Below are 18,322 nucleotides of genomic sequence, written 5' to 3'. Positions count from 1 at the left end.
ACACACACACACACACACACACACGCATGGATTAGCAAAAACTCTTCTAGTCTCCAAAAAGTACAGCATCTAAATTTCAAAATTTTCATGAGTTAAACTATGTTGTAACAGTTTCATTTTTGGTGGTACCAAGGATTGAACCCAGGGAGGTTGCACCACTAAGTTACATCCCCAACTCCTTTTATTATTATTATTTTTATTCTGAGATAGGGTCTCACTAATTGCCAGGTTGGCCTGGAACTTGGAATGCTCCTGCCTCAGCCTCCCAAGTAGCTGGGATTACAGGACTGTGTCATGGTGGCCAGCTTATGTTGGAACAGTTTTAGAAGTGACCTATTTGTCATGATTGATAAAAGGTCAACATGTAAACACAATGGAAAGGAATGAAAGGGATAGAAACATTATTTAACACTGCAACTGTTGACCAAATTTGTGATTGTCATTGAAATGGAAAACTAATAAAATCTTTCCTGGATATTTTCTTAATTTCTTTTTTGTCTTGCATCCTCCTGTCCCCACACCCCAGGTTGTTCTGAATGTGAGACATTAAGTTTGTACTCAACTTGCAGGACACTTTCATGAGGGCCTGGGAGGAACGAGGGAGACCAATTGGGGAACTCAAGCCTATAGACATTTTTACTACTAGCTCATTGCAAGCGAAGCATCAGGTTACACAAGAGGTATGTGTGTGAGATATGTGGGGACAAAAAAAGAAGAGCGGCAGCTTCTGCCCTTTAGGAATTCCTTATTAGGGGAAACAGGCAGTCTGGTATAAAATGCAGCTTGGTAATTAGGCACTAGTCCTGACTGTCATTGGTTGAGCACAAGGTTATGTAGGGTGGGAGTACAGACTCGTAAAAGGCAGGCATGTGAGGCAATGAAACCGTAAAACAAAGGCATTCAATGTAATCAGTGTTTCTCCAAGGATATTCCAAATAAAATACTTTCTGGTTAACTAACTTTGCAATCTCCCAAGCAATGTCAGATAGACTTGTAACACATTTAGTTTAGCAGAGGTTCCCAAAGTCCTGCTCTACAGGAACCTTTAAATTTGGCTTTCCCAGACTTATTTTCTGACACACTATAACATTTGCAGAGCATGCTTTGGAAAATGATCACCTTCAAATAACCATCTAACTTTAAGACTCTACACTGGTTGATATTTTAGAGACTCTACCACTTCCCTCTTGTCACTTTGGGCTTGGTCTTTACTCCTCAGGACCTTATTTAAATGCTTAAACTAAATTAAATGCTTAAATGTTTCTGTGAAACTAAAACATGTTTGAATTAGATCTTTTAAATCCATAAACTCTGAAATGTTAGGGATCTCTGAAAATATTCACAAGCATTCACTAAAGATTGACATAGGATATACACGACCCAGGTTTTACCATCCCAGGACTAACATTTACAGAATAGGAGAATTCTGAGATGAGATTCACGTTTCAAATCAGCCAGAGTACTGTCAGATTTCTGGCAAGGCACTGAGACTCAGGAAAGACAGAAGAATATAGGCAAGATAGAAAACTTCAGAAAAACCACAGAAGGCAACTGTCCAACACTCAGTTTAGGAAAATTCTAGTTTCTTTTTCTAGTATATGATTGCTATATTCTCTTTTTAGCTCCACCTTGACCTTTCCTTAACATCTCCTTTCTTCTTTAGCCTCATTTTCATTAACACTGAAAGATGATTACAAAGCAATTTTAAGGATATAGACTATAGGGCTTTCTCAAGTTTACAAAAGCCTTCTTCATTAGTAACTGAGGAGACAGAAATATATAAAAGAAATTCAATGACTTGACTCTAGACCTTACAGTAAGATTTCCTGGTTTGGCCTGACTCTACTTTAAGGGGCTCAGGTAGTTAACAAGTGGCCTGGATTGTGACCCTGCACCTTCTGACTCTTGGGGGATGCAAAACTGGGATATGATGTGTTACGTCTTACAGGCCAGGATGCTTCAATCCAATGAGGACATGAGACACACACCCACACCCACACCCATACCCCCCCCCCCCCCACACACAGACACTGATCAGACTTTTTGTGTCTTGAGGCCTTTTGTGTGAGTAAATAAACCAATTGGACAATTTAACAGAAGTAAAACACAAGGTTCCTATAGGCTTGCTTCACATATAAAGGATTTGTAATTGGAATACCCAATATTGTTTCATGATTATGTTCTAAAGTAGTTAATATTGGATTATAATATATGCAAAATTACCGCTGATGATAGTTATGAACCAGCAAAAGGCTTAGAAAGGTTAATTTTAAAGATAAAATAAAGCAAGATTTATTCCAAAACATTCTCCTTATTCTAATTCCCAACTACTCTTTGGATTACCGCTGAATGATCTGATCAGTACTCAAGAGAATCATAGCATATACGCAAAATAGAGAATAAAATTTTAATAGTATCAAAAACAGAACTTTTTTTGGCCAATTTAGTACTTGCTGGAATAAAGTTGCAAAATGTTACTCAGTAACTGACTTAGCTTCTATATCAAGCCAGAATTACACATACTCTGTATATTATTTGAGTATATACAAGTACATCCCATGATAACATGCAGAGACATAAAAACGAAAGTACTATAAAACTAAAATCACCATTCTCTAATTGAGGAAATAATAAATTAGAAACAAATACCTGCCCAGCAGTCCAGAATATCTATTTTGAAAAGGAGTTTTGAATGTTGCTCTTTCCAAGAATTCAAGTAAACTACAGGTGATAAAATTTGACTGTTTTCTCAATATGAAGTAAAGGAAGGGGACGTATTCCTTCAGCTATGGAAACTTACTTTTCTCTGAATTTCAAAGTAAAATGTGTGATGGAATCTTACTCTTTAGGTAAAAAGGCTCTTCACATTGCAGTGGTTAGGTAGGGAACCCTTAAAGCTCTTGGGCATTTGAGTATCAAACCAACTACAGCAACATATGTCATCCTTTAATGATAGTCATATGACATGGGTTTAATTTTCCTGAGAACTAAATTAGACCTAAAAAATAAACAGGCTATGAAAATGACCTGAGTTCATAGGAATCTCTGAATTCAAATGGGAATCCCTTCAGTTTTGCTAAGATTCCATTGAAAGCCTTTTATAGCAAAGGTTTCCTACTGAGTCATGGACTTGGTCATGGAGCCTTCAGACTTCTTAATATTTAAAAAAAGTGCTTCATGTTGTGCAAATTCAATGTAAGGTCAAAACAGCCAACAGTGTGGAGTAAAGCCTATGAGAAAGCCAGAGATTCTACTATCCTATAAAGTGAGACTGACCAACTGTCCCTGATTGCTGGGAAGCTAAGAAATTCCTTGTAAGGTAAATGAAGACAGCACCTTGAGTGGAACCTAGTGGAAGCCACTCAGAAGTGAGGGTTGGCTGTGGCAGAGATGGCTACTTTCTTTTCTCTTAAGAACTCCTTTGCATGTGAAGATTCAAGAATGAATATGTAGGGTAATATATTGGTTTCATGGTCATTTCTTAAACTTCTGTTATTGTTTGCAAACTAACAGGTCACATGTGAATTATTAGCCACTAAACAGCATGTAAAGGAACATGGTCTGCCTTCATCCAAGGTCTGATTTGCTATGTAATCTAATGCAAGACACTTTTAATGTTTTGGTGCCTTGGTGTACTAACATACGAGAATAATGCTCATGTACTTACCTGGAGGAGCAACTATACACATTGCTGAATGCACATCTCTTAAAGCCCTTTGAGCTCCTCAGATGAAAAGCACTGTGGAAACAATTACAGCTGAGAAAAACCCTTTTAGGGCCTCAGTGTACTGATTTATTATGCCTATGTCTCCCTGTTTTAACACTTTAAAAATAAAATTTGTTAGTATCCCTCCATTCCTTCATCTAGGTTAACATTTGGCACATAAATGTTTATACATTTTTTGTTTTCATATTCCTTATTCCAAAGGTGTTTAATAATTTGCTAATAAAGTTAATGAAATGTACCCATTATGGAGTACTGTGTCAAGTTTAGGAAAATTTAAGCTTTCTCTGAGATACATGTGACATAATAAAAAGTTCATTAAAAAAAAAAAACTGAACTAGTGTTGTATGAAACACAAGTTTTTAATGAAAAAAAAAAAATACTGAAAGTATGCCACAGTGTCTATGTTCATCTGAAGAGTACAAAGATGGAATTCTGAGAAAAAAGGGTCTTAACACTATAGAAACTAAATGTGATTTTTGAATTAATTCAAAGGAAACATTAAAAAATGTAATGTTTCATACATTGAAATAAAGCAATTAGTCAGAGGTAATAAATTATAAATATAGTAGTTCAAATTTTTTTTTAGTTCAAATTCAAATATTGTTTTTTAGCATTAGTTTCTCTTCTTTCAAAGGAATTGTGGAAATTGAATAGTTCATAGAAATTTAAAACAATGATATACCACGTTGTAATCTTTACACAGACTACATTGAACCTTGAACATTTTAGATTTATAACATATTTTGGTTAATACATTAGATTCAACCCATTAATATGCTTTTATATTTTGGAGAAATTAGATTGATATTTATAACCTTTACATGCAGTTCACCCAAACCTTCCTCACTTCTAGGTCTTGCTTGATTCTCTCCAGGGAGTTCCATCAGATTCATAATCAAAATGACAGAAACTGTAACTAACTTCTTTAGGACTGAAAATGTGTTTTTCTTTTTCTTTTGAAACAAAATAAAGTGCTTTTAAATTTAAATATTTCTTGCCCCAAACAAAACTGGAACATACTTAACCCTGAAATCTTCATATCTTGACAAACATATTTTAACAGAAAAAAAAAATCAGTTTTGGGTCATTAATGTCTTTCAAGAGTTCAGATTGGATCTAAATTGGGTTTTGCATTATTATCGTGCTCATGTTTGTACATGAAAGTTAAAAGAAAGAGGGCGACATCCAAGGATGACCAATAGGCAGTGTGTGATGTGACAGCTGACCAATAGCGGTTCTCCACAAGGCCTTCTCTGAGTTCAAAATCAATCCTGTGATCCAATTCCACTAAAAAGAAAGAAGATAAATGAATAATGATTACAATCAGATAGTTTAATACAGACTGATTATATTGAATAAAAATTTAACCAAAGACATGATTTTTCTAACTGCCTTTTTAAAAAAAGAAGTCTTTCACTCTATTCTTATGGGACAAACACTTGAAAGAGCTTCAGTAGCACTGGATTCTACTTGGTGGGGTCAATTCCTCTGTTTGCTCAAGTCAGTGTGGAAAAGCAAAGGCTCTCTAGCCAAAAAAATTAACTTGGCCTCATGGCACATTTTTGGAGTAAAAGAAACTGGGCTCAAATCCTGGCATTACCACTTAATCTTTGTGCCCAATCTGCGACACGTGAAAAAACTCCCCTTACAGAACTATGGGCCAGGCTTGCATGCATCATGCCCATTGAAGTACAACAGATCACTCAATGCCTCCTTATATAGGAGGCCTATGTCTTCAAAGATAACCATATTTTCAGTCAAAATGATTCTTTCCCCACCTGACTGAATTCCTTAAATGCGGTCACCACCCACCCTACTCTGCATCCAGTTAGCATGGAACAAGCATGTGCTTATTAAACTGTTAGAACCTCCTAGGTAGCTGTGCAGGATAAGCTGGGAGAATAGTAGTGATTCTTAGGAGAAGGACTTCATGTACAACAGTGCTGTCCTCAAATAATTCAGTAGCTGGGCATGGTGGCAGCTCAGGAGGCTGAGGCAGGAGGATTGTGAGTTCAAAGCCAGTCTCAGCAATGGCAAGGCGCTAAGCAACTCAGGGAGATCCTGTCTCTACAAAAAACACAAAATAGGGCTGGGGATGTGGCTTAGTGGTTGAGTGCCCCCGAGTTTAATCCCCGGTACCAAAAAAAAAAAAAAAAAAAAAAAAAAAAAAAAAAATCAGTGAATTTAATTAATTCTCTTAAAAAAAGCCACATAAGGTTCTTGCAATACCTGTTAGAGAAAAATCCCCTCAAATAAATCTAGATTCTTAAGAGAAACTCAATGGGCTTATTTAATAAATCCTTACTGAAAGATGACTTTTTGATCTTCAGGAACTCCTTTAAAACTGTATGAGCCATACAGTATTTTGAAGGGTCTGTTTTATAAAACAAAAACATCAAGTCACTACCAACCAGACTGTTTAAAGTTTGCTCTTTTTCAACATGCCAAAGGCTGTCAAAAGAATTGGTAAAAGTCAAGAAGGCTGGAGAAAAATTAGGTTTTGCTTTATACTAGGAATTTGGTAGTCACACACAGGAAATTCTATCACTCTAGGAGATAAGTGCTTACTTAATGCTTATTTAAATGCATATTTTGTGAGAATATCATTTGGCAGTTTAAAAAGGCTCTTATATATACTTGTTATTTTACTATTCAATTATGTTTTTCTGGCAAGAAATGTTCATGGATTTATCTGTCCATATTCAGGAAGAGTTTACATTAAGAGGTATAAATACCAATTAGGCTAGAAGATACTTATAAAATACACTGACATAGGCTTTTTACAAAGTTCTTTTTAATTATGGTTTTTTCATTTAATTAAGCTAATCCATTATAAATCAGAAATAGTTGAACTCCACGTGGACCCGTGAGGTGGGAATGTCCTAACTTCCTAACTTTTATATTCTGTGGGCATTTGGATTAGAAAGTAGGCACATTCCAGTATGATAGTCAGAAAAATGAAAAAGGAGAAGGAAACCAGAATTTTCAAGAATAATGAAGGCAAGTCCAGATGATATTGGCTACATAGAGAAAAGAGGAGGAAAAACAGAAGAGAAAGGAAACATATGTGTTAAGATTAGTAAGGACCACCAGGTTATGATTTCTAATAATTCATTTTCAAATGCCACTGCTCGTATCTTCCCAGTCCAAAAGTCTTTTGTTGAAACTGTTTTAAAGTCAAAGGGAGATTTTCCCTGTTACAATAAGTGTTCTCTGGCTCCTCTGATTTTGTGGTCCTGAAATTTATTCTTAATATGCTTCAACTGTCTTATAACATTGCCTTTCACAGACACTCAACTGTTATAATTTTTTGTTGTTACACTCTGTGCCCTTGTCATTTTTACCATGTATAGGAACTTTGATCAATATTGCTAGACTGGCTCCCCTTCCTTTTCTATTAATCTTTGGGTTGTACTGATTCTAGATGAACCTTTCCCTTAAGAGGTTTACTCCATATAATCATGGATAACCATGGCAATAAGCATGGTTATCTATGCTGCTTATGTGGGAAAATGGATGGAACTGGTGGGCCTGTTCCCCATCTCTCTTTTATGTAGATCATGGAATTTTCAAGGGAGTTGAGTTCTACATGGAAGCACCCTCTACATGTGTGATGTGACCTGCTCTTGGCCAAAGCAGGGTTGGATGTACATGGAGTTGCCTTGACATACTTTCTCATTTTTACCACATCAACAGTGGGTGGGCACCACACAGGTTGGGAGTTTTCCCTAGTTTCACTAGCTGACTTAAGTCAGAGGGAAAGAAGAAAATAAAGTCACTACCTTTTCTTCCTCTCCTTCAAATGCCATCCTAGCATTCCTTGATTTAAGAAAAGGACCAGGTTCCTGAACAGCTGAGGAGACTTACAACTGAGAAACTGCTGTTTTATATAGTCATTAAGTTCTTTGCTTTACTGTTTTACTATTTGGCTCCAGAGAGGCACCATGAAAAATACTTCAAATACCAGCAACAGTTAATCTATGCTTCCAAATAATTGGTGGAAAGTTCACTTAGAAAAGAAAGATGATGTGGTCAGAATTCTTGATCCCAAGTTACTTATTTCTATGTGGCCTCAGAGCAACTAAACATTTCATGTGGTTAAGTGTTTAACATTTAAGGAATATTTATAATTTGTGAATTATTGTTTCTTCCAACTATTCTTTATTTTAAAAGACTAACAAAAATTCTAAAATGAGTTTTATAATCAGTTGTCAACTCTGTCAATTTTTTTTTCTCATAATAACTGTATTCTGAAAGACATTCAAATTCTTAACAGATGACCATAGATAGGCTATGTGTGGCAAACTTTTGAGTATTAAAAACTCTAAGAAATGGCCAGAGTTATTGGACTTTACATAATTAAAAAACTTTTCTAATCATATTCAGAACTACTCCCTTCCACTCCTTTTCTCAAGAAAATTAACATATAGTCCCCTATGTCTCCCATGCTTCACGTCTGCCCATGCTGTTTCTTTCTCCTGCAATGTCTTTTCATTTCTGCATGTCCATACCATTTCCTTCACAAAGCCTTTTTTAATTTCTCCAGGTGAAAGCAGTTTCTCATTCTTCAAAATTGACAAGAGTCCTTTCATTTATGTGGTTATGTGGCTCATCACACGCTACCACATTATAGATATGCAATTATCTATACCTTTCTACTAGTACCTTCCCTATTAGGACATATGCTCTCTATAAAACATTCAATTTTCATAACAGCATTTAATACTTGTGGGAAGTACAGAAGTCTGTTTCATCTTGGTGTCTTTTCTAGTGACTACTATGGTATCTTGGCTCATGGTAAACATATAATAAAGGTATTAGATAAGTGAAAAGGAAAGAGAAAATGGAAGTCATATAGATTTTGCCACCTAAATCTGTTTGGTGTAGATATGAATGGTGATCTAACCTAACTGCTTGGGCTTCTTGACTATAGGACAAATATGTGAGTGAATTAATTTTCCTTCTTCCAACTGAAAATGCAAAAGGCATAAATAAAATTATTTCTTTATGGCAATGACTGGCTATTTGATCAGCAAAAACAGAGAGATCACCTACATAAGATCATTTCTTGAGGGAAATTTATTGAGTTTAGTCAATACAAAAAAATATTGCGATGGAGCAAAAAAAAAAACAAGTTTGTTATACTAAAACTTGTTAAGTCATTTTTTTGACAATTGAAAAAAATCATGAAAATTAGTACACTGTAAAATTAAATATGGCTACATTATCAAAGAAAAATGTAATTTTAAAAATCAAAGGTAAAATTTAATATTAAAAACAGGAAAGAGAAAGAAGCTATAAAAAAAGGAATAAGAAGTTAGTCATAAAAATAATTTTAAACTGTTAAGATTAGTGCTTGGTATGAGAATATGATGAAAATTAAAAAGAGCCTGAAAATATCTCTTGCCTCCAATAATACAATTTAAAAAAGTGAACCTACTTCTGTGAAGTACATTAAATATTTGTGTTGAAATTAGATATCAACTATGGCATATTTACAACCCTAAGTGTTAATGTCACTGAATCCTGAAATAACTAGGAATGATTAAATTCTTTGTTATGAATCCTTTTATATCTAAGTATATTACATGAAAAGAACAGTGAACCTTTTTGAAGATGCTAAGACAATAAAGAAAAGCCAGGTGTGGTGGCACATGCCTATAATCCCAGCTACTCAGGAAGCTAGGGCAGGGAGATTACAAATTCAAGGTCAGCCTGGGCTACTTAGCAAAACCCTGTCTCAAAAACAAAATTAAAAAGGTCTGAGTATTTAGCTCAGTGGTAAAGTGCAGGCCTAGCATGCCTGAAGCCCTGGGTTAAATCTCAGCATCATGGAAAATAGATAGAAAGAAACTGACCTATCTCCCCAAAAGTTTCCTTCTCTATAGGACAAGTAACAAGAATATTATATACTTTAGCACATTAAGCAGCTAATCAATACTTAGGTTTCAGGAAGATTAGAAAATATGGGAGGAAAATACATATAAAATAGTCTGTAATGGGAACACTGAAGTTGATCTCAGATGATTTGACCCAATTTTTTGATTAACAGAAGATTAGGTAGATCATTTTCATAGTGTTTTGAGTGCTATTCCTGTCATATACCATACCGAGGGTATTATCTTTATTCTGCATTACATTTTCCGGAAAAAGAAGTTGTGGGAGATAAAAGAACGATTCTTGAAGTCTGAAATCTGTGAAAAAAAAACACAAAATGCTGTAAAGATGTGGCTAATGGTTAAAAATGGCCTTCAATGTTGCAGTGGTCAAAAGTTAGAACAATACTTCCAAATAAGCTAACTATATAGTATACAAAAGGAAGTATACCCCTTGGTTTTTGTGAAGAGCTCTTTCATGGAAAATGTAAGCATAATTAACTTTGAAATACAATTTTATACTCTATTGTCACTCAGAAAGTCCCCAAATTTACAACTAATTTAGGCTCTAACCCAGAGCAATGCTAAAAGAAACAGATCTTTTCCTTTCATAATATTTTATAAACAGAAGGGCACAAGAAATAAAATCATAAAACTTTTGCAAAGAAGCCTGGACTTTTCAAAAGAAATGAAGAATAGATATATAACAGATACATAAGATGCTTCAACTTGATGAAACACTGCTTCAACTGACCACACTACTCTTTCAAAGAGAGAAGCCCTGATTAACCACAAATTTGAAGTCTGTATCCTTCTTACCCTAAAACAGTGAGGAAAATGAGAGAGAGAGAGAAGCTTCAGAAGAAATGTTATCCAGAAGAAATGATGCAATCAATGTGAGGAGGAGGAGGAAAGGAAGGAAGCCAGGCACCTAATCGCAGTCACCAAATTCCAGAAAGATGATTAAGGAAAAAATATTTTATGATTTGCAAGATAAAGCCAAGACAGTGATCATGACATAAGAAATTTGTCTGTTATGATTACATAGAAGGGTATATTATTGAAGCAAGTCAAAGAATTAGGCCTATCCTGGGGATTTGACTTATAAGGCAGAGTCCTATTGTGGTAGTAGTTGTCTAATTTTAATAGTGACATCTATTTCTAGAGATGAATATATATAATTAAGACTCATGAATAGCTGAGCTGAGACAACAGAAGACAAGAAATCTACCATTAGGACAAGCAAAGTATTTACATGCAATAATGACAGAGTATATGTTAAGCCAAGCATCTCTAAGCAATGTCCTAGAAGAGCAGGAAGTTTCTCTATTATCATCTTAAATTAATATGTTAAATAGTGACAAAAAAATCTCAAACAAATAAAAAGCCCTGAGAAACAACAAGAAACTAAAGAAGTTTCTTCCCTTGGATCCTATAGATTCTACACGTTTTTAGGGATTCAACTTCTAGTGTGCTTTTTTTGCTCCCTCATTCACCCTGCTAATTAGCTTCACTGTTATATATTAACAACAATTACAAAGAACTGTGACTTAATTGCTATGTCACAAAAATTTTGAAATTTTCTTTAGAAGTTAGTGATTTTTTTGACACCTGTATGTCATAATACAATTTTGTTTTCACAATCACATTTTTGATATTAAGTAAAAATGACAACTTAAATCAGCAATAGTATAGGAACTCTTAAAAGAAAACTAAACTATGAATTATACACAAATATTAAAGTTCAAAAAGAATTTTCTAGATAGTATTCAAAAGACTTGTAATCATAATATTTTCAGTTCTTAATAAGAACAAGGTAAAAAAATGCTGTTTGCCCAGTTAGAAATGTCCAACCCTATTGACAATTCACTCTGGAGTGGGACTGACTGTAGGAAACATCTACCCTCTTGGACAGTTACACTTGAACTTACTTCCTTTTAAAGTAAGTTTTATAGATGGCAATGAATGCTGGTAATTTTAAAATTTACAGCCGCATATACAGAAAGAGCACAATGCTACAAGTAACTGAAATATGTTTAAAATTTTTTAGAGAAAGCAAATTTTTCCTCTTTCTATAGTCATAGAAAGGTTTCAGACCACACACACACACACACACACTTTTTCAGCATCTACATTTCCTCTTATACATCAAAGGAAAAAAAAAAGGCCTTAACTTACTAGTTTTATTTTACTGAACACTTAAAAATAATGTTCAAGATCAGACTTTGGATATAAGTATATATTAAGTACATTAGTGTGCCATAGCTATTCAAGTTTTTAAACTTTGTAAGTCCACTGGAAAAAATTAAAGTTCCATTCTAATGCTAAGCCCAACTGGGTTAGGACTGGAAGCCATACAGTGAATCTTATGAAATTTCTAAGCTTTGAAGTAGGCTAGATGAGGGGAGTGTGGGATCAGCAGCAGGATGGCCCCAGCAGAGCAGTTTTTAAAAGTTTCAAGACCAGACACAGCATAGATTTGAAGCACTCACATGAATTTTTAAGACTGAGAAGACCATATTTATAAAAATAAACTTTATAAAAATCAGGGGTACTTACCCCAAAGGGATTTGTTTATACTTAATATTTTAGACCCTTGTGCCACAAAAGCCTTGATTATTAATGATCAAACTATCAATTCACCAATGCAGAAACTAAAACTGCATTTACAGGGAAAGTATCCTTAAAAATATAAGTAGAAGGAAAGTACTTTTTTCCTTAAAAGTTAATGTATGCTTTAGATATGAGATTTGACTGCTAGTGCTAATATCTTAAAATGTCCTGCTCTTCTCAAATTTTAAAAAGACAACAGTATAAACTCAAGGGAAGAATTGTATGAACTAACATGCAGAATCAAGAAAGCCAGAACTGCTATGTGGAAGGGTCTGTGTTGCCACGGTGGTAGTAGAAGGAGAGGCAACTGGTTTCTTCTCATCTTCCATTGAGTCTTTTGATGTCTCAGATGGCTGTGATGCAGATGAACGTCCAAATCTTGAGAACAGCATTCCTCCAAGCCCCTTTCCAATGCTAGCAGCCCCTGCATTTTATAAAACAGGATATTCATTCTGTTGAAGCACACCACACACTAAGCACCACCCATAATTGCAGCCAACTGGCAGGGGGACCAAGTCCTAGTCATGCTTTTCCAGGGTGGAGACATAAGAAAATTATAATTTATACTGTAGGTTTCTAAATACAAGTGGTGTTAAAAAGAAGGAGAGTTGTATAAACTCTATGAGTCCCAATTATAGGAATATAAACAAAGGAATAAAGATGTTAATTTAAGCGATCGTTGTTATTGAAATATTTGGCAAAATTAAAAATTTTAATAAGAGAACCATGTCACTGACGTGGGTATAAATTTACTATTGACGGATCTATTTAGTACTGAAGTTAGGCGGGTATATTATAAAAATCCATTAATAAACCATCTGACTATGACCAAGTGAAATATCATATGAGCCTAACAGACAAAGCCCATTTCTAGTGCCATCTTGTGGCATTTTGTATTAAGGCAACTTGTAACTAAAAACAATGAACAAATTCAAGTGGCACAGAATTAAGTGATACGAACACTACACTAGTAGCTAGTACTGGAAATTGTTCAAAGAGAAATTAAATAACCTTGCTGCCCCCAGGAAGCACAGTCTGCAAGACACAGAACAGATCAGAGAATTAGGCAAGGGGAGGCTCCTACAACACAAGTGTGCTCTCATTTCATAGATGAGGAAGTAGAACATTAAAAACTATAGAATTTGCTTAACATCTCCCAGTAGGTGGTATGGTCCAGATTAAAATGAGGAACTCGATTCTCAGAACTGTGCTTTCTCTGGTCCATTCATCTGTCTCACATAAAACTTCAGGATCTGATCTAATCAGAGGACTTTAGAATTTCTGGTCCTCAACTAGGCAGTTAGAGGGTAGTTAGTTCTAGGAGAATAACTATTGAAAGTTTTATAATACACCAAGTATTTCCAAGTTCCCCAAAGTTAATATCTATACAAAAGTGCTTATATTCATGAATAAAAAGTACTTAAAAGAGAAATTACCTAATATGCTTGCTTTGCCTATATTAGTTATAGATTCTCCGTAGTGTCGGCGGGATAAGACTGGTGAGGTCACAGGGCTTGGTATGGTTGAAATGCCTTCATTCTCTGAAATTGAGGTAGATTCTTTTGCTGGGTTGAGAAAACTTGGCTTCATATGCTCATAAGGTAGAGGATTTGAAGTATTGTACCAGTGGATCTGGACAGGTGAAATGTTGCTGTAGTGTTTCAATATTAATGGTTCTAATCTATACGCCTTGATTTAAAAAAAATTCAAAAGAAACACAACATTAATGCACAATGCTTTAATATTAGGAAAATGTATATTCTTTTTTAAAAAAATATTTTTAGTTGTAGTTGGATACAATACCTTTATTTTTATGTGTTGTTGAGGATTGAACCCAGTGTGTCATGGGTGCAAGGTAAGCGCTTTACCACTGAGCTACAACCCCAGCCCCTCTTATACTATTTTACACTAAGCAGACCTTAGAGAGGGAATTTAAAAAGCAGATATTTCAAACATGTATTTTTATTTGTTCACTGTTAATATGTGGCTGGGCTCTTATTATGCACCATTAATGATTAGATGATGAAAAAAATCAGTCTAGGATAATAGTGTTCATTAATTTATTTTTTAGAGATATAGATTAATTTTATTATGTTCTGATATCATCTAGAAATTAGATTTATGTCAGTCTCATAAAGTGAAGTAAATGTAACTTGGAACACAGCAAATAAGGTCAGTTTTTTATATTTTAGAATCTCTTATTAAACTTGATTTTCAAATAGATTAATATAGTAACAGCATAAATTAGATGCCAGCAAAAGACTATATGCCCAATGTAAAGTTGGGATGATGTAGCAGATGTATGTAGTATCAGAATCCTCCAAGTTTATATTCTGGCCTCTGTCACTTATTAACTGATATTTATTAGGCCACAAGGTCTCACAGCCTTAGTTTCCTGATGTAGAAAGGACCACATTTCTTTCCTTTACAGGAATGTGAAGAAGAACAGATAATGCTTTGTAAAAATTGCCAAAGACAGTTCTGACAATAATGAAAAGAAGTTAACATATTAATATAAAAAAGATCACTGGGCTGGGGATATAGCTCAGTGGCAGAACATGTACTTATTGCCATGTAGAAGGCCCTGGCACTAGTACCAAACAAACAAACAAAACCCCCACATTTAAGATGTATGAAGAAGAGGGCTCAGAGTTCAGTTATGAACTCAAGTTCACTTTACGTTATAAGAAAATGGTAAGGTAAATGTATAGTAAAGAAATGCTTATTGTCTAGCTGGGTATTTTCACACATTTTTTACTGAATCCTAACAACCCTGTAAGGTAAAATATTATTAACTGCATCATATACATAATATACAATCTCAAAAATGACTTAGCTAAGAGTGTGTAGTCTGTATTTGAGTCTAACATAATTAGAGACTTCCAGTTGTAATTTTAGTTGAAGTTTATTTCTTAAATATGGCAATTTTGAGTCCTTCACATATGGGAGATTTTCTAATATTTGAGTATTAGTCAATATTATATTATTTTGTACTAGCTAAGGATTCTTTGAAAGACTTCACAGAATTACAACAAAAGCTACTTTTTAGAGAATGAATGCCATTCCTAGCCTTGCTCCCAGAAGGACTTAAGGAAGCATATTTGTTTTGTTTTGTTTGGGATGAAGATTGAACCCAGGGCCTCTTGCATGCTAAGCATGCACTCCTCCCTATCTTACATCCCCAGTCCAGAACATTTTTCTTGTCTAAAAAATCTCATTTGGCATTACATGGTTTACCAAGATGCAAGATCCTTGGAGCACATACATTAAAAATCATTATTTACAACACAAATAAAAAATCCAACATTTCTACTAGGTTAAAATAGTTTCACTTTTTCATGTTTAATATTATAATATTTGAACATTTTTATTATTAAGGGGATCTATAAAACATTTTAGTATTGGAGCATGAATTAGAGAAAAGGTATTTAAAGCAGGATTTTTAAGATTTACGGTGCCTAGGTTATTGATAACACAATGTAGTTAAGGCTTGAAAGTCCAGTAGACCTTGTCTCTTGTATTAATTGTCCAGGGGGCAATAGTATTTCCTTATATTATAAATACAACATCAATAGATGATTTCTAAGGTATTTTATTTCATGAACTCAAAGAACATTTGTGACCTAAGACACAATGTTTGAAGAATATAAACTTTTGCAAGTAAATCAGATAAATAAACTCTTTTTGTAAATTCAGTGATACCTGGCAAGGTTTCCCATTGATTTTGTTTAAGGAATAATTTACTACTGAAAGGAAAAAAATGTGCGTTACAACTCACCACTGGATCTGTAGGATGGAAAATATTTAGCAATCGGTTACAAATCTCTCTAGGTAAAATATGGTCTTGACTTCCAGTGTTTCCTGGGCGGATGCCACGCAATGCTAAAAAAACTGCTAGTGGGGATCCCATACAGAAGAAATTCTCAACCTAAAATGAAAAAGACATCCTAAATTTAAAAAAATGATTATTTTCCAACAGAATTTGGATATAACATGTTAAATTGTAAAATATACAAATAATAAAATTATCTCTAAATATATTTGTTTTTAAAAAGCTTTGTTCAAATGGTATCTGAATTATTTAATTATATGCCAACCATTTGTCATTCTAAAACAATTTGTTTCCAGGAGGAATTTCATTATTTTTAAATCTTACAAAAGTTGAAGGATGAGAAGAAAACTAAGGAGAAAGAAGAGCATTTCATTCACTGTGTGTTTCTATATGCTCATCAAAGATTTGCTCAGTTACTACTTTGTGTGAATATGCTAGGTGTTGTGAATGGATCACAACCAATAAGGACTGATAAGAGCTTCTTCTGAGTTTACAATCCTATGCAGAATAAAATAAGGGCCTAACGGGGAAAGACTGCCATAGAAGAATGGAGAAAGGAATAATTAATTCCAACTCTGAAGGCTTTAAGGAGAGGCTGTATTTGCAGTAGACAGTAAAAGATAAAAAGGATTTCTACAGATGGATGTTGGGACACTGGAGTTGAAAAGAATGACAGAGTAGACTAATGGACCCACATGAATTAAAGCAGAAAAGGAAAGTCCCTGGCTTATTTTTGAGACTAGAAATAGATATGACTGAAAAATTGGGTATGGGACAAAGGCAGGTCAGGATAATCCTCAGATCACTGTTTGATTAAGGAAGTCAAGCTTAATTTTACAGGTAGTTAAGGAAGTTAAACCTGGTAGTAGTGTATGGATGAATTAAAAACTGAAAGATTATTGACTTTAAAGAAAAGTTAGAAATATAGTGAAAAAGTTGAGGTAAGAGATTATCTTAAATTGGGCAGGACAAGCTGTTCTATTCATAAATGAAAACATGAGCGGATAGAGTGAGATCAACATGACTGAATGGAGATGGGAATGAGGAATGGGTGATAGACAAGTCACAAGATTTGGGACTTGGTGATTGGGAGGACAATGGTTCCATTAATTGTAATAGGAATCTCCAGGTAAATCTCATTTCTGTTCACGGTAAGTTTGAGGTATCTGTAGCATATAATATATAGTTAAAATTTTAGGGCAAAAGATATAGAAACAGATGTCTGTTATCTGAATCTATGTATCACCATCAGAGAAGTGGCATGTAAAACCAAAAACACAGTAAGCTTGCCTAGAAAGTGCAAAGAATAAGAGGAAGGTTACATACAGAATGTATTTCTACATTTAATTGGCAAGTGGAAAGGAAGCAAGGGAGAAGGAAAAAAGGAAGACGCCGGATAAAGTGGGATCAAGGAAGCCAAGGGAGTGAAGGTTTCAAGGAAACCTGGGTGGCCAACAGTGCTGAATTACATACAGAAGGTAACACCTTTCCTGCCTAAGTTCACTCAAACTCTCAAACGTCCCATCTTGATGAGTGAGATTCCAAATTCACCCTTTCTTCTCACTCCCAACATCCCATAAGTCACTCTAACAGATTCTAACTCTGACATTTCACCTCATTGCCTGTCACCTGAATTATACTGTGACAGTGTCCCTGCTTCTAATTTTATACACCTTTAATTCTTCTCAACAGACTCTGGAATGATTTTTCTCTCCCCCCAATCAAAAAATTTACATGAACATACACAATTTTTAAAGGATGATTTCAACTTGTTTGAAGGCTGATAAAAATTAACTTGTGAAGATAAAGATTAAAAATAAAAGACAAAGCATTTTATTTTATTTTGTGATGCCAGGGATTGAACCCAGGGCCTCACACATGCTAAGCAAGTGCTCTACCCAGTCCAAAGAAAAAGCATTTTAAATAATAGAGTCAAAGGATAATACTGTTTTGAAAGGAATAAGGTACTTTTTTCTAAAAATTGAGAAAATGATACTAAAGAGAGAGAGAGAGAGAGAGAGGAGAAAGTTATGTAAATTCTTTCTCCTTGATGCAGATAAGCAATTACGCATGCACACACATACACTCTACCTAGCAAAATACTTTACACATTCATCAGGCCCTTCATATATGTGTGCTAAACTGTTAGACCTATAGAATAAACAATTTTTCTTTGATAATGATGAGATTGTGGTTTGAAAAACAAAGGGGTTATTCTCTCAGAAAAGGGTAATAACTGCTTTAGTGATTTTTGTAGCCATCAAAAAATTTTAA

The 18,322-nt window shown here is 34.5% G+C and overlaps 1 protein-coding gene across 11 annotated transcripts in view; it reads right to left on the bottom strand.

Annotated features, from left to right (window-relative positions):
* Window positions 1-2,393: 2,393 nt before the first annotated feature.
* The window catches only part of DDHD1 (DDHD domain containing 1), an 87,991-nt gene continuing 72,062 nt past the window's right edge, over window positions 2,394-18,322 (bottom strand). For 8 of the 11 annotated variants that reach the window (XM_079120930.1, XM_079120935.1, XM_079120933.1 and 5 more), the window contains 5 exons: window positions 15,995-16,144; window positions 13,653-13,905; window positions 12,449-12,640; window positions 9,838-9,921; window positions 2,394-5,014 (listed from right to left, as the gene is read on the bottom strand). In XM_079120930.1, the coding sequence (XP_078977056.1) occupies window positions 4,833-5,014; window positions 9,838-9,921; window positions 12,449-12,640; window positions 13,653-13,905; window positions 15,995-16,144 (861 nt within the window). In that variant the 3' untranslated portion in view covers window positions 2,394-4,832. The remainder of the gene's footprint in view (window positions 5,015-9,837; window positions 9,922-12,448; window positions 12,641-13,652; window positions 13,906-15,994; window positions 16,145-18,322) is intronic. The other 3 variants (XM_079120934.1, XM_079120937.1, XM_079120938.1) reach the window with 1 other exon arrangement.

Source organism: Sciurus vulgaris, assembly GCF_902686455.1.
Source record: "Sciurus vulgaris genome assembly, chromosome: 2".
Lineage (NCBI taxonomy): Eukaryota > Metazoa > Chordata > Mammalia > Rodentia > Sciuridae > Sciurus > Sciurus vulgaris.
This window is presented reverse-complemented; position numbering and strand designations above follow the sequence as displayed.